The 17259-nt window shown below is 42.8% G+C and overlaps 1 protein-coding gene across 8 annotated transcripts in view; it reads right to left on the reverse strand.

Moving 5' to 3' along the window:
* The window catches only part of GRIP1 (glutamate receptor interacting protein 1), a 615139-nt gene that overhangs the window by 81559 nt on the left and 516321 nt on the right, over positions 1 to 17259 (reverse strand). For all 8 annotated transcript variants that reach the window (XM_074375094.1, XM_074375092.1, XM_074375093.1 and 5 more), the window contains 2 exons: positions 9803 to 9989; positions 8976 to 9121 (listed from right to left, as the gene is read on the reverse strand). In XM_074375094.1, the coding sequence (XP_074231195.1) occupies positions 8976 to 9121; positions 9803 to 9989 (333 nt within the window). The remainder of the gene's footprint in view (positions 1 to 8975; positions 9122 to 9802; positions 9990 to 17259) is intronic.

The raw sequence follows: 17259 nt of genomic DNA on the forward strand, positions 1-17259 counted from the left end.
CATGCATATTTCCTGAGTTTTTCAGATGCTAAAAAACCACCACCAAAGGTAAGAAATGAACTACTTGATGATCCGAGAGAGCACATAGCCCCCAGACCTTCTGGCGCCTGGGGGTTGATAGTGCTGACCGCCCTGTTCGCTCAACATCAACCAATCAGAGAACTGCACGAGCTGATCCCGTACCTGCGACCCTCCTTCCTTATCTGGCCTTTAAATATGCTTTGCTGAAACCTTTGGTGAGTTCGGGGTTTTCTTGGGCATGAGCCACCCCTCCCTGCTTGCTCAGGCCTGCAATAAACCTTTCTCTGCTCCAAACTCTGATGTTTCATCTTGGCCCTCATGGTGCGTCAGGCGCACGAACCTGCCTTCGGTAACAACCTGATCTTCCAACTCAGAATATTTGCCACAGACAGTTAAGCTGGAGAACACACTGAAATTTTGATGTTCGTGGGCCCTCCATGCTTCTAGAAAGTCATCTGTGAAAAAGACTTCCCAAGCTGCCCTGTCAGCTCCGGCTGGGGCTGCAGGATGCGGCTGGGGCTGCAGGGAGAGAGCAAGTCTTCCCTGTCTGGCCTCCTCCCTCCTCCCAGTTCTTTCCTCACTTCCCTGGGGACTGAGGGAATCTGTTGCCTTCTCCCACTTCCTCCCTCTCTTCTTAATTCTCCTGTCCAGTCAGGTGTGGCCCGGTGAGCGTCACAGACCAGTGAGCTTGTATCTTTGGCTCTGCTGTTGTCCTCACCAAAGACTCAACTAAGATGTGCCAGGAAAGAACAACATATATGCATTTGTTTATTTATTGATTAAGAATTTGTTTCCTCCTCATTTCCCAATAAACAAGACAAACTTGTTTATTCCCCCAGTAGATTTCATAAAGACTGGATAATTTTAATAAATTGGGGCAGAAAAAGAGAAATGAGGTTAGTAAAAACCACCTCAGTGTGCTTTACTTCCTTGCTTCAGGTGCTGCAAGTATTACAAACATTTACTTCCAAAAGGTTTCTCAAATCTGCACCTTTCTTTCGTCTTCTGAGTCTTTGCCATTCCCCGTTCCAACAATGGAAGGCTAATTGCCACCTTCTTCCTACCCACAAAGAGAAAGCTTAAGAATTTGGAATTAGCAGGCAGACTGAGGGCAGAGAGGGCGTTTGGTGAAGAGATGATATATATTTTTTTTAAGCGGAGGTATTGAGGGTTGAACCCAGGATCTCATACATGCTAAGCATGGCTCTATCACTGAGCTACAACCCCCCCCACCCCCCGCCCCACAGGTAAGGCATTTGGAGTGGCTAATTGGGCCCATATGCACCAACAGCCAAGCTTCACAGAGAGTGTGAGGTCTTGGAGATAGCCAGTGGTTGGCCATGGTAGCCCCTGGTTCTAGCCCTTCTCGGGGCTGCCAATGCCCCCGTCCTCAAGGGCTGTGAAACTCCTGTGTGCTTCTGGTAACTGCCTCTTTTCTGTCTAAAGTAGCTTGAGTGCATCAGTTCTCTGTTGCTTGCAACTGAAACATCTCTGATGAACACAGTGATCCAGCAGAGGAAATGGGATGGGAGCCAAACAGGAAGCCCCACACAAGTGTTCATGGGTGTAGCAGGAATCAATTATTTGATTACTTGGATAAAGTGCGCCAAGTGGTCCATAAGTAAATGTATCAGAAGCTTCAGAGGAACAAACAGTTTCTCTGTTTTGTGGAACTCCTTTCGTGTATGTTTTAGTGTTCTCTGTTTTACAATCCGTTCTCCGTGAAAGGGGAGAGAAGCCTATTTGTATTGTATTGTATGCTCGCATGCATGTATATGTGGATCCTTGTATCTATATGACATCTTGCCCAGGATGCTGTACAAGTGAGATTCTCAAGGGCCTGGAAAATACTGACCTAGAATAGTTAGGATAGCACCTTTTGCTTTAATTTTTAATGCAGGGAACCTTAACTAAGATTAACATTGTTAATGGCACTGGAGGAGATGTTATCACTTCCTGGAAAACAGCAATGGATCACTTTTGACTACATGAGATTTGAAATATTCATAATGATGAACAAGTATCAGCAAATGAATCTCTTTGATCAAGCTGTGGCCTCATTTTAATCTTTAAATGTCAACATGATTTATTTTATATTTGGTAATTTCTTCCCCCTATGCAATTATTTGGTTGTTAAAGCAAAGGCACGTTTAATTTGGGGTTTTGTAAGGAAATACTAGCAAAGAGGAAAAAGATTCAATATTTGGAGAAACATAGGTTTATAGTCAGTAAATAGAATGTTTATTTTCTTAAGACTCCCATGTGATTATTTTGGGTTTCCCTGGTTTTGCTTTATCTTTGTTAATACTACAATTAAAAACACATTTGGATAAGCAAAGGCTTCCTTCTTTCCAGCTGGTCTGCTTCTTCTGCCCGAAGCATTCATGGTTGGCACAGTACGATTACCACCACAACATAATTCATCAACCTGGACAACCTTGAGAGATTTGAAAAACGTAAAGGATTCTAAGGGGTAAATATAAACGTTTAACTCCCACTCACTCACAGAAAAACACAGGGGGCTCCTGTAATGATGGCAAACACCATTTGACAGGATTTTTACTGAGATATCTTCCCAGAACAAAGCTGTATTTTTTTTCCCAACAAAATAACTTCAGAGTTAAAGTAGAAACTTCAGGTATTCATAATATTGTAGGTTGGTATTTACAAGACAGTATTGAAAAAGGCAAAATGTAAATTGTGCATGTGTTATGATTATAGCTTTATAAAATTATATGTATGGTAAAGGACTTTGGTAAAGAAATACAAAAAGATCTTTAAAAATAACAGAGTGATGGGGTTATAAGTAATGTCAGCTTTAAAAAAACTTTTCATGTTACTACAATTTGGACAGTGGTTCCTATTTAAAGGGACAGATTTAGGCAAAAGTGTATTCACAGTCAAAGGTTTTAACCACTCTACATGTCACTCAGAATGTTTATAAAATGGAGAAAGCTTATCCCCAAGATCCAATAGTGTGGTAATTAGCGTAGGTATAATATATTTCTGAGGAGGAAGTGGAAATGGGTGGTGGTTCATATCCAGACAGTTGGGAGTGAATCCAGAAGGGCAGGGCAGCCTTGAAATTACTTCATGTCCAGAGATTTCCTACCAATGTTTCAAGTTCTCAACTAGCTAAAAGAGGTTGTTTCTGATTCCAGCAGTTTTCAATAGATTCCAGGAGATTAGTAATGACTTGCTGGAGTGTTTTATTGAGGGCTCTGATGCTGTGTCTAGGTTCAACAGGGGGATACTGAAGTCAACTAGTGATGTCTGCCATGAGCAAGGGAGCAGGGAATGACAGGATGGGAGCTTATTTTTCCTGGCCCTATTTTACATCACATCTGTCCATTTGAAATGGTTGATTTCCGGAACAACTGAGGGCAGAGGGAGATGATTGTAGGTCCCTTTTTCCTGTCCCTTATTCAAGCAAGCTTGGTGCTGAGAAAGTGGGTTTAATAGATATAGTTTCTATTTTTTAGGAGCTTAAACCTAAGCTCTAAAGTATTTAATCAACATATAAAATATATATATGGTATAGGTTAGACAAATAATGAACAAATAGTAAGATACCCACAAAATAAAAATGCATTTACACTATAAGTAAATACTTAGATATTGCTATGAAGAAGGTCACATTGTGCTGGCCATTCCACCACTAGCATGGAGTGAGTAGATTCTGCTCAACCTTGTACAGTGCACAGGAGAGCGACCTCCCCTCCACAAACCACATCAGTCAGACAGAGACTCAGAAATCCTGCTGTTTCATGCTGGGAAGTGTAATATGACATGGAGGAGATACATGTAAGGCAAGAGACCCACGCACTTTGCTGTGGGACCTTGAGTCTCCTGGTCTGAACCTCAGTTCCCTGTTTATAAATAAATGAAGGTATTGGATTATAACACTTTTTCCACTGTGAATGTTATGATTATAGTAAGTACATCCTGGGGCCACTGGACAGCCTTCTTTGAAAGCCATACCCTCAGGGCCATCTGATCCTTACAAGGTCTTATTACTAGATTCTGCTTGGCCACAGCTGAAGGGGAAGATGCCACTCCTAAGTTGGGCCAATTAGATGCTTTCTCTCGGGAATTGGAAATTGGAACTGGCTGGTCCTGGCTGGGCACATAAGCAAGGATGGGGCAATTATTTACAATCAGAAGTTAGAGAAAACACGTACAGAGACAAATGGAGCAGATGTGTGGAAACAAGCAGCCCCGAGAGACCAGGAACCTCAGAGAAACAGTGCGTGTGAAATCAAGTCTTCATGCAAACTTTAGTCCTGATCCTAGTCCCTCAGGGGAGCCAACTGTACTTCATTCATTCATTCACCAAGTACTGGCTGACAGCTTCCTATATTCCAAGTACTATTTTGAGTGCTGGGGTGCACGCGTGAACATAAGGCACAAAGTCCCTAACATCATAGATTCTTCTACAGGGGAAGACAAGACAATAAACAAACAGATATACTACAAAGCATGAGGGCATAAGAAGGGCTATTAAGAACCATAAATCTGGGCAAGAGGTCAAAGTGACGGATGGTCATGGAAGGCTTCTTTGAGTAATTAACAGTTGAGAAAAGATCTGGGTAATGTGAGCAAACCATCCAAAACATACTGGGGAAGAGCTGCCCAGGCAGAGGGAACAGCTCCCTGCAGTGATCCTTTGACGGGATTGTGCTTGGCGGTTCAAGAGCAGCTAGTTCATACTCCTCCTCGTTCCAAGTCTCGCCCTCCCTCTGAGAGATTTCACTGTGTGGGCACTCCGCCCATCATCCTGCATTCCCAAGTCCCAGACCTCCACTGGTTGAATATTTGCCTCCACTCCTAAACACCAACATGCCACTTTGACCTCAGGCTCCAAGCTGTTAGCCCTCTCATGAACTTTCTCCCATGACACCCATTTTTCTTCCTGAAGACTCTGAGTTCCTGAAGCCCTCCCTTTCCTTCTGGCCTCTCATCTTGATATTTCATTGATTTCCATCTTTCTCTCACCTAGATTCTTTCAAGCACATGCAGTATGTGTAGTGTTTAAAGTGTGGCCTTTGGAGCCACACTGCCTGTGTTAAAAGCCCAGCCCTACCATTAACATGATCCTCACTTTTCCGGGGGGCATAATAATAGTAAACTTCTCCATTGCTGTATTAAGGATTAAATGAGCTAATGCACACACAGTGCTTAAGGAAAGTAACATGCCACAGAGTAAGCATTTGATAAATATGATAATTTTGATAGTATTATTTGTTGCTCTTCCTGCAACAATTTGAACTTCTGTGACTTAAGTTCTCCCTCTTTGAATCTTCTCTGCAAATCTCCGTCTCTGGCTCAATCTAATCATCTACTGTCTCTGCTTTTATTCTTTGGCAGCTGAGGTCTCCTGACAAAAAAACTACCTGACCATGCACGCTGATGCTGCTATAAACTTAGAGCTTCCAGACTCTGCTTGGGCCACCACCCAGCTTTACATGGGTCTTTACACGGGTCTGGTTGGTTTTCTCACTCATTCCCCCATTAGCTATTCTAAACCTTTGTCCTTCATTTCTGTTCCCCAAGATGCTGACCCTTTCACCCTTGCTTGACAGTTCCAACGTGATCTTCCTAAACACAGCTAAAAAGGTAATTATTTTCTCACATCCTTCTCTTCAAACCCCAAGGAAGAGCTCCTCTACTTCCTGTCTCAGACTAGTTATCTACCTATGTCCTAGATAACTTCCCTTCTCATCCCTTTGGAAACCCATATCTACCAACGATCTGTTTTTTCTCTCATTTATTTCAGGCCCCAAACATGCTCAACTCTCTCCAAACAAACAGCAAAGCACGGTTAACACCCCTGTGAACTCCGACCCTCTCTATCTGTTGTCCCACCACCTTTCATCTACAGCTAAATTTCGTTGACCTTGACAAATGTCCCCTGCGGCAAAACTGATCTTGGCTGAGAACCACTGATGAGAAGATAAGATGATATAAATTAGAGCGCCGAGTGTGTAACTAGAGTAACTCAATGCTGCAAAAGTTCTAAGAAGGGAAGCCTCCAGTGGCCTCCAGTCCCTTTCACCTGTTTACTGCATTTTTCTTGCCAAACCAACACCCAAAACCCACTTCCTTGGCAGACAACAAGCATAGCCTGTCTGTACTTCTCCACCCTTCCTTCTGTCACCCCTCAGCTCCCTGCAATCTGACTTTGTCCTCCAATTCCTTGAAACTTCTCTGCAATGTCTTTCTTCCTAATTGCCAAATCCAGTGGACATTTCCTTTCCTGCCTTGATTGCTTGAATTCTCCCCAGCACTTTTATGCTATTGACCATGACTTTTGCCTTGAAACTCTTGCTTTGGCTTCCAAAATGCCACTTTTTGGTTCTCCTCCCACTTTTCATGTAGTGTCTTCGTTACCTCGGTTGCTAGCATCCTTTCCCTTTAAATCTCAGTATTCCTCAGGCAGAATCCCCTTCTTACTGCCACTCTTTCCCTGGTGTCCTCTATTCTGATGACTTTAGCAGGCACCCCCACGTTGGTCACTCCTCAGTCTACCCTGTAGCGCAGACCTGTCCTGGGCTCCAGGAGGCACTGCCTGCAGTGTCCTGGGCCTTTCCTACTGCATTCCAGTGCAACACACAATCAGCAAGTCTATTCTTTTTCGTTTTTGTTTGTTTGTTTTTTGTTTTTTATAATCATTAAAAATAAGCAAACATATATTGTAACATGTATTCCATTATGTATAACACATGTATATTCCATATTTTGTTTACCCATGCATCCACTGATGGGCACTTGGGCTGTTTCTACCTTTTGGCTATTTCGAACAAGAGTCCAAGTTTTGTTTTAACACCTTTTTTTCCTAATCTTTTGGGCAAATACCTAGGAATAGAATTACTGGGTCACATGGTAATTCTATGTTTACCCTGTTAAGGGAACATCAAACTGTTCTCCACAGCAGCTGCGCATTAAGCAAGGCTATTCTTATCTTTCAGCAGTTCTTTCTTGTGTCTCATTGGCTACCAGGTTCTTGAAGATATTGATCCTTTCCATTTTTCCTTTCAATGATCTGAACATAGCACAGTGCCTAGCACCTGGTAACTGGTGTCTGGTAACAGTCTTTTTTTTTTTTTTTTTTTAAGCATAATGGATTTTATTTGTATTTAGCAGACAATTTTCCCCCATTATTATTATTTTTTAATTGAAGTATAGTTGATTTACAATGTTGTCGTAGTTTCTGGTGTACAGCATGGTAACTGTCTTTTGAGCAAGGAATGAACGTGCTTGTCTTTTTTCCCTAGTATTGGCAGTGGATTTGCCTACTCACGTCTAAAATAGAACTCTTTTTGTTATCCCCAAATTTCTACTCTTGAAGTCTTCTTCTCAGTGAAAAGTAACATTATCTGCTCAACTGCTCGCTGTCATAATCAGAGTCATTATGATCTTCCCTTTCTCTCATCTTCCATACCTAATCGATGAGCAAGTTACGTTAGCTTTGCTTCAAGCCAGGTCCTGAATTTCACTGTCTGTCACCACCTCTAGAACTACCACCTTGTCTAAGAAACCATCATCCCTTACCTGTCCAACTGCTACAAACTTCTGTTTTTTCTGCTTTTGCTACTGTCCCCCTACATTTCATAAGATCTCTCCGAAACGTTCATTAGGTTATCTCATTCCCCTCTGTAAAATGATCCATGACTTCACTACACTTGGATACAGTCTAAAATCTTCCAAGGTACAGCATCACTTGGCCCCTTCCAACTTCTCCAACCCCACCTCCAAATCCAAATCTGATCCCCATCCTCAACTCCCTTATATGCTCTAGCAAGAGTTATTTCTGCTGTTTCTCAAACCACCTAGCTTATTATTCAGGCTCACACCTTACACACTGGCTGTTCCCTCTGCCTGGAATGTTCTCACCCCAAATTCTGACACGGCTAGCTCCTTCTCAACCTTCAAATCTCTGCTCAATGTCTCTTCATTAGAGAGTCATTCTATGAAAATGCCCCCTCCAGCCTTTCTCTAACCCCCAGTCTGTTTTACTTTCCACAAAGCACTGTCTAAATTTGTATTAATTACTTTACAAATTAATTTACTGTACTACTATAATATAAGCTTCATGAAGACAGGGATGTTTTCCCCTTCCCTGGCTGCTGTTGCATCTCCACTGTATAGAATATGAACAGACCCACAGTAAACACTCAGCAAATATTTGCTGGGATAATTTGATCCCAATGTCCAAAGGGATATCTTTAGTCATTGATAAAGGTAAAGGTTATCGGGTCTATGAGATAGAATTTCACTAAGAGAAGACAATTTTCTTAGATGGGAACCGGCACCAACCTCTACAACCTGTACTCCTGTTAGCTACTGACAAGGACTCTCTCCATGACCAAACTGAAGTCATATAAATGCCCCTGCTGGTTTTGATGTGAAGTTCAGTCTCTCTCCTATTGCAAGTCTTGATCGCTACTGAAATAGTCTCGAATAAAATCTTCTTTGTCATCTGTAACAAGTGTCCAGTACAATTTCTCTTTAATACGAGAAACCAAGTATTTACCTACTGGGCTGGCATAATTCCATCTAATGAATTTTCATTGTTCCCCACAGAACTTTTTTTTTTTTTTTTTTGCAGTGGGAAGAGTCAAAGAGAGGCATTTCTTGTCCCCATGACCGAAGAATATGGTTTCTCTAGCATATAGGGGAAAAGTCAAGAAGAATAAAGGCTACCTGATTTTTTTAAATCACCTTTATAGTGGCTATTACTTATTCATTTTGTCACATTTATTTTCAATTGTTCTTGTGGTGACACTTTAATGAATGCAATGCTCAATTCAAAATGACACTCCGAACTTCCTAAACAAAAACATGTTCAGTATATAAAGAACTGTCGTTCCTCTCCCATCCCCTGCCACATAATCGACACCATTCACATGCTTCCAGTTCTGCCTTTGCGCTGACTTGAGATTATATGATCGTACCTGCAACATCAAACTCAATTTCCAGTGTGACCTTGCTTGTGATTGAAGAGTCACGGAGGAGCTGATTGGCTTCCTCGAAGGTGCTGTCTTCAGTTGGAATTCCATTAATGGCCATCACTCTGTCTCCAATCTGCAGCACCCCACATCTAAATTTAGAACCACATCTTAGAAGTTGTAGATAGAGTAAATAATTATCAAGTTGACGTCGCCAAGATTCTTGCAAAATAGCATTTGGTCTTGTGTGTTCAACACTGTGGGCATCCTATTAGGTCAATTGCAATGCCCTACATTCTTTTTTTTTATTGCAGTAGAGTTGATTTACAATATTGTGTTAGTTTCAGGTGTGCAGCGAAGTGATTCACTTACACACAATGTACAACATTCTTGTGTTTCATGGCTACAAATGTGAGCCAGGGAATCCTGAAGTATCCCAGAGAAGTAATTAATAATTCAGCACCATACTGTTATAATCTGATCTGAACCAATATACAGTAATGATCCAATATACAGTAATGATGAATGTGCATTCCCCCTTGGCAGGGCAATTACTATGAAGTCTGGACTTCAGAGATTTTTTTTTCATGGATGTTTTTCCTTTTTAATTAATTTGCCTCTAGTCCCTGACAGACAAAAATCTGCTAAAGGCACCCATGCTTGCAATCCTTCTCAAACCTGATTGAGAACATAAAATGTTATTGTCAGAACAGAATGTTCACCACGTCTCGCGTTTCCTGCATTGAGCTCTGTTCCATAATTTATTAGCTGTTCAAAGACAGCCAGCAAGAAATGCAGAGCAGAAAACGATGCTGTGAAAGAAAGTGGCTCACCTCTCTGCCGGGCTGTCAGCTTCAATATAGGAAATCAGAGGTGGAGAGGAGAGGGTCTCTGTGGCAAACACACTGCCCTGCAGTTGAATCCCAAATCCTGTGACAGGATCTGCCGTCAGCACAACCTCGGTGGTTTCTGTGTGAACAACCTGCCCAGCCAAGCCCACTGTGCTAGAGGCTAAAGACACTAGAGGAACAAACACAAAAAAGAATGACTTTAGATTAGAGCAAGCACCAGGAAGGCCAGCATGTCTGAAATAGATCATGTTTCTGAAAACAAAAGACAAAAAAACAAAACAAAACCAAACCCCACAACTCACTGGCAATAATGGGACGTGAGATTTTGATCTTTAAGCAAAAAGTTTAGCCAGAGCTGAGCAGGATAAATGAATCTCCCAATATGTGTCACATTTAAGTCACAGCACCAGTGTCGCCCCCTCCTCACACCTACCCCTCTATCAGGGACAGTTCTGGGAGCTACCGGAACAGGACGGTCTTGGGGTCAGGTACCCGGGGTCCAGTCCTGGCTCGACCATCAAGCAACCACCTGGGTGACCTTGGGGTAAGTCATTAACCTCCTTCTTATTGAGGAGAAAGGGGATTGGGCTAACTGGTCTAATCCTCCTCCTCCACTTTAGCCATTTGTACCTAAGTTTCAAGCTTTTTACAAACAACCTGCCCTTCAGCTTTGAAGAAGCAGTTCACCTAAGTGTGTGCGGCTCCTGGGTGGTGAGGACGTGCTGGTCGTCAGCCTTACCCTAGTGCTGGGCTTGTGCGACGGAGGCGTTTAAACTCTACAGGCCTCCTACCCCCAAATCTGGTCTCCTCAGTCCTTGTTCTTTCCCACTGGGTCTCCAGCCTATGTTGTCATCTCTTATTTCATTCATTCCTCTGATATTCATCCCAGCCCCCAGGCACACAGCTCTGTCTTGATCCCATTCCCAACCTGGGTCCTGAAAAGGCATCCTCCTAGCCTCTCAGTGCTGCCCACTGGGTCCTGTGCTTCCTCTGCTCTCTGTGAGCAGCTCTCTGCCTGTAGGGTCCTGTGCTAGACTGCTGTTTCCTCCAAAAAAGGTCTTCTGGCCTCCTTACTTAAACTGAAACCTGATGACACCATACCCCTCAGGACCCTCTCCAACCAGACGCTCTTTTTCCTCACTCCCCCTGTGCCGGGCAAGGAGAGATGGGTTTATAATGCTCTTCGCTCCCCATACGCAGTGCTGTTTACTTCAAACCACTCCTACCAGGAGTTCCACATTCTGTACTTATTTCTGCTTTGTCTCATCTGCAAACCCATAGTTTTCTACTCTTAGAAAATCCTCGCTCTTTTCTCACTGACTTAAGGACTTGGCTCCTCACTTACCTCCTCTAACCTGCAGCCCTTCCTTGTCCTCAGCACCTCTGACATCACGGCCACGATCTCCTAACACGCTGGCGAGATGGTTCTTCAGCTCCCTCCATGCCAGTCACTAGCCATCCCATCCTCCACCTCCCTGAGAGCAGAGCCCTATGCTGGACCCCATCTTCCTTCACAATGGTGAGAGCCTCCAGATCTCAGTATCCAAATCCCCCTTACTGATCGCGTATCCTTATCAGCCATCTTCCCCAGTCCCTGCAATCTAACTTTCTCCTCTTTATGACTTCCAGTCCCATTTTCTCTCACTTGTCTCCTAGTCTAACAGCTTTCAAACAATATTTTTAGCAACAGATCCCTCCCCACCACCACACACCCTTCATATGAAGGCATGTAAAGGAGGCCCTTATGTTCCAGATAAAAACAGCTACTGCAGATACTGAGGTAGAAATAGGGAACCCCAGACGCCTCTGCCCCCGTCACGTGAGAATCTAGTGAACCCCGTTTGCAAGCCGTCTTCACTCGTTGCTTGTCTAGCATCATTTCCCTCTACCTCCACCTGGAAACTCTGGTGACCGTTTCAGTGATGCATCTGTTAGTATTCTTAAACCTCACGTGACTTCCTATTCTCCAATACACTGTACTCTTTTCGTAATGGCTAGTTCATTCCGCTGCTGCTCCTGAGTTGCTGAAGGGTGCTACGGAAAGTCATGACAAATTCACATGATTCTCTAGGGGGCCCTGGAATCTTTTGTGGTGTAATATTTTGGCATCTTATTTGATTCCTCATAGGATTTCTCACAAACAGTTCTATCCTTTTAAGGGTCAAACTTTACTCTTACTTAATTTCCTACAAGACTGAAAAGATCCAGCCACTTGACAAGAGTTCCTTAAACAACATTCTTCCTCTCAACCTCAGTTTCTCTGTATCTTCATCTGCTCTCCTTTTCCCCTCTCCTGTTTTAGGAGGATGTATCCTTTTCATATCAAGGCTAACTCTTCCTTTCTGTATTTTTGGTACTATCTCTTTCCACTCCCTCTGTGATTTTGTGCCATAAAACATCTCTCTCGATATTTTGTCCAACTTTCCTACTCACTCCACTAGCTGTCTGACCTTTCTCTATAGATTTGTATGGATTCCCAAACTACCTAAAATTTGGCTTCTCCCTTCACCCTTTACTGTAACCATTCTCATGGGTGACTTCCTGATTGCCAAAATCAATGGCTTCATTCGCTCTAACCAGTCTGCGGTAACTGGCTTTGGGAACCACCGCTTTCTAGTTTCTCTCTCGGTTTTGATGAAGCTTTGTTCTTAGTTTACGTTTTCAGCTGCTACCAGTTCCTTTGTCTTGGTCTACACTCCAAACATAGAGCTGACCGTGGCTGTGTCCTAAGCCTTTTCTACTCTCATTCTTCCCCCGTTCACTTCCAACACCACCTATCATATGACCTCTTGTGTACCTTCTCACGTCTACCTCTCTGGTTTCTCACAGGAGACAGTGATGAATTTTCTTGATGTCCCACCCACAAAGATATCTCAGTGACTCGTCACACTCAGCATCTTCAAACTGAGCTAACCATCTTCTCTTTCTCATTGCCACCCCTATTCCTATGAATGGGATCATTGTGTTTATGATCCTCTAGGCTTGACATCTCAAAGTAGCCTTTGATTCACAACTCCTCACAGCCGCAAATTCAATCAATTGCTAAGTTCTTTCAGGATGATCACTAAAATATATCTTGTATAACCCTCTTCCCCCTTCTTATTGCCAATGCCTTAATTCAGCCTTTCATTACTTTCATTACATTCAATTTATTATTCCAATTATGCTAATACATATGTTTCTGGGCCCTCTCATGTCCAGTGCTTTTTACGTATTATTGCCAGATTCACTCTCTCGTTATGATGAGGCCCCAACCTATCTACTCCCCTAGAGTGGAACCTCATCTTTGCTAGGAGATATTATTATCCAGGCTTCCAACCAGCGTCCTCACCTCTTGTCTTACACTAACAGCCTCCAAATTGCTACCAGAGTGGCTTTTCTAATATGCAAAGGTCACCTCCCCATTTAGAACTTTTTTAATGGCTCCCTCTTTCCTACAGAACAAACTCCAATCTAGCAGAGTATGCAGGATCCTTCTGAAGTTCACTTTCTCCTGCCCGTCCGGTCTCATGTGCCTCTGTGCTCGGTTCCTGGGCTGTGTTCTCCAGGTCCGCTATTGTACCTCTGCGCCTTCATACCTGCGGTGCCCTCTGCCTCGTTAGCCCTTCCCCAGGGTTTTCAATGTCCCTTTCCCCAACTTATCGAGATGGAATTAGTTACTTACTTTTCTGTACTTCCACATTTCTAATACATGGTCCTGTTTCAGCATTTATCAGGTTTGTGTTTGCCTGCCTGTCTCTCCACTTAACCCTGAGTTCTTTAAAACTGGGACCAGATCTTTTCCTCTCTGAAATCCCAGCACCTGGAATATTCAATGGATGCTAAATACATGAGCAATGAATACATTCTCGTTTTTGGAACTAACACTTGATATAGATTCTGAAATTAGATGTTGTTAAGGAACTAGACGTTGTTCTTCAGGCCCCCAGGTTTTCTATCACATAGATCATTCTAGCGTTGAAGCTGACATGGCAGAGGATGGTGAAGTGGATCACTTGTCCAGGGGGAGTAAGGAAAATCTACTTCTGAAGAAGCACCGCCACTGTGCTTTCCCAGAAGGATTAAGGTCACTGAGGTTAAAGCAGCCTGCATGAGGGGGTGAAGGTAGCCTCCTGTCCTAAGCTTTTTACAGATGGTGGCCTCCAGTTCCAAGACCTGACACATGAACTATCACATACTAACTCAGATCGTGTTTTCTATTGTGACTTTACTGATACCAACTGTACTTTGATTGCTCTCTAGGTCATACACTTTGTTGTTGGTGGTACAAAACCAGTAGAAAATACCATTTCCTGTCAGTAAGGATCTGGAGAGTTGTAATTCCTTCCAGTTAGTACACATAGGAGGCAGGAATATAATATTGGAACATCACCTGTTTGACAGATGACTGCCACTCTTCTTCATAGTGAAACTTTTTGAACTTCAACAGGAATAATTTACTTTCTATGAATCTTTCTACAGATTCACATTAATATTCTTTTCCATTGGTGATTCCAATTTGATATAGATTTTTGGACTACTTAATTGGAGTTAAGAATTATTTTTGAATATTAAGTAGGCTGATTACCCTCTCCACTAAGAAAGAATCAAGAAGGAATAAACCAACTTACTAGTACCAGGAGGGAATAGTTTAGATACAGTGAGAAGACCCTCTCAAAGAAGAAGCTTGCTCCATTTTTCTGGAACAGTTAAAGAAGATAGGTGAGAAATTTCATTCTCTAGAAGGTTTTAAAAGTAGGAATAAAGTATTAATTCACTATTGGTATTACTAATCTATAAATTCTATCTGGAGGCAAGTTGAGGTGAGAGAAATTATTAAGACATTTAACTTAGAATTAAAAATGTATTAAATATTGCTTTTATAATTTTATGACGAATATAAGATTATATTTAAAAAGTCTAGGATTTTACCACGAACTCTGAAAGTCTTCTGACATACTAGAATCTGTTCTTAGAAACAGTAAAATTTCATTTGAAATTGCAAATACTGAATACTCACACACGTTAAAATCTTGAAAATTACCACCAGATATGAAAAAGATAAACCGCAGATTTAAAGATGATGGGCCAGAAGGAAAAACCACCAGTATTACTTGGAGGAGAACACGATGAGCTTGATTATCCTGCCTCATTCATGTGTGTGGTAGACCAGCAGAAGGAAATAAAAGTGATCTATGAAATATAACCTTGTAGTTTAAAAGTCTGTATGATGAATCCCCTCAGGAGCAGATACTTCTGCAAGGTCCTGGCTCTGGCCTGAGGAGTGCCCCGTTCTGCTCACAGGCGAGGATGGAAAGACTAACTGCTGACATGCTGTGTCTGAGTACTGCTAACTGGCGTGCGCCCAGGCTGTGCTCAGGATTCACATCTGCTCTGTCCTGTTTCCACTCCCATTTGGAGGCATCTGCAGAAAAATGGCCCTATGTTTTTGTCAATTCTTGTTTTTTCCTACTGTAAGGAAGGGAGAGGAACCAACGACAACTTGTTAGCTCCTAAAGTTTAAAAATCTGCCAAATGTTTCCTTAATTTAGACAGCTGTGAGGTTTACTGTCAGATATGAAAAGTATTTAAAAAGTATAGAGAGAAATGGACCTCAGAGACTTATTAATATGCTGTGTTTGCCATGATTTGATCCTTTCATCTAAGACCTGTCTCTCATTAAAGTGTTCCACATTAGAGTCTACCTGCTGTGGCCCCAACACACTGTGCATCACATGTTTCGGTTCAGGAGACAGTGGGAGCGGCCAGCAGCTCCCTTCTCCAAATTGCAGGATCCAAATGGCGTGAGGGGGCAGCCCTTGAGCTGTCCCCTGCCAGGGCTCCATGCATGGTCATTTATAAAAAGCTTACCGTGGTGGGGAGAGTATAGCTCAGTGGTAGAATATGTGCTTAGCATGCAAGGGGTCCTGGGTTCAATCCCCAGTACCTCCACTGAAAAAAAAAAAAAAAAAAAGCTTACCACGGGCTGCCTTTGTCTTCCATTCTTTTTTCAGGGGTCGGTGGAAGGGACAAAAATTGTTAGGTTTTTTCATTCTCTTCCTTTCAGCTCTTTTCAGTGTTGCCCTCGCTAGCTGTACATGAGGACCACAGAAGAGGCAAAGCTCATTCTGGGAATGTGTTCTAACTTCTACCCGTGGCTGCAATCCAGACAGACTGGGAACAGGCAAGAGTCTGCCCTGGCTCTGTGCACAGGAGCAGGAAGCAGGGGGGACCAGCCAGATCCGCTGCTCAGTCATGCAGTCATGCCCCGCCACCACAGGGGATGAGGGGGTTCCAGAAGGGGCCCTGGTCTCCATGGCAGAAAAAGGGGCAGATCAGGCTGCGGGGGAAAGGTCAGTGAGATTCTGGAAGAGGTGACAAGAGGGTTCCCTCTGTGACACGGCTCTGCTACCCTCCCAGGGCTTTGTGACACTCCTGAAAACCCAGTGCTGGGGTATGTACCATGCTCCCTGTGACACAAACATGGCACCTCCCTCATCTAATCCTTGTGACATGTTGTTACAGACTTCCTATATCTCCAGCCTTGGTCAATGACACAGAATGTCTTAATATTTATGTGAGACGATTTCATTCTTTCCCATGTCCTTCCTTTGCACTAGAAACATATGCAAGAATTTTTTCTGTTTTGTAGGCTCTGGCCTCAACTCATCACCAATACAGCAAAGAGATTTTTTTATATTTGTTGTGACTTTGCTGTGATTCACCACCCATACAAATGGCCTGGTTGCTATAGAAACATAAGTACTAGAAAGAGGGCAGCAAATGGTGGCACAGAATAAAGAAATGAAGTGATGGAAATAAACCACGGCAGAGAGAGTGGCAATAAAGGTTTTATTACCAGTTATTTGGGAAACCTTTATGTCTAATGTGACCATACCAGGCTTAAGCAAGCAAACAAACAAACAAACAATTCAAAACCTCCAAAAGCTAAACCCTCAGTTTTTTCCTGACTTTGGAGAACTATTTTTTAGGTCTTTCTGAAGTGAGCAAAAATGTGTATAGGTTTTTGGACCTCACTGTTCAATTAAAATATAAATTGATCTTCTGAGTCACGTTTACAAATTCTGGTAGGTATATGGTCAGTGGAACCCTAGTGGCTAATGTCCACAGCAAACACAAGTAGCAAGAATTTTCTAGAACCAAGTTTCTCTTATATTTCTACTATGTGGGAGAGTAACGTGCTGATTTAAGAGAGAATTTATGAGTTGGTTACGGGTATCGGTGACAGCGCGGCCTCAGCTTTGTTTCCTACTACAAAATTCAGGACGCATAAACATCAACCTGAGATAGCCAAACGGATCATCACTTGTAGTTGCTCATGTCCCCGACCAGCACGGCAGCCTTACCTAACACAAACAAACGGTTCGCCATCCAAGCAGGAGTACAAACGTGAATGCATTTGTTTTAATTGCTCTTCCCTGCTGAGGGCTGCTAGCCTG

Source organism: Camelus bactrianus, chromosome 12 (genome assembly GCF_048773025.1).
Source record: "Camelus bactrianus isolate YW-2024 breed Bactrian camel chromosome 12, ASM4877302v1, whole genome shotgun sequence".
NCBI classification, from domain to species: domain Eukaryota; kingdom Metazoa; phylum Chordata; class Mammalia; order Artiodactyla; family Camelidae; genus Camelus; species Camelus bactrianus.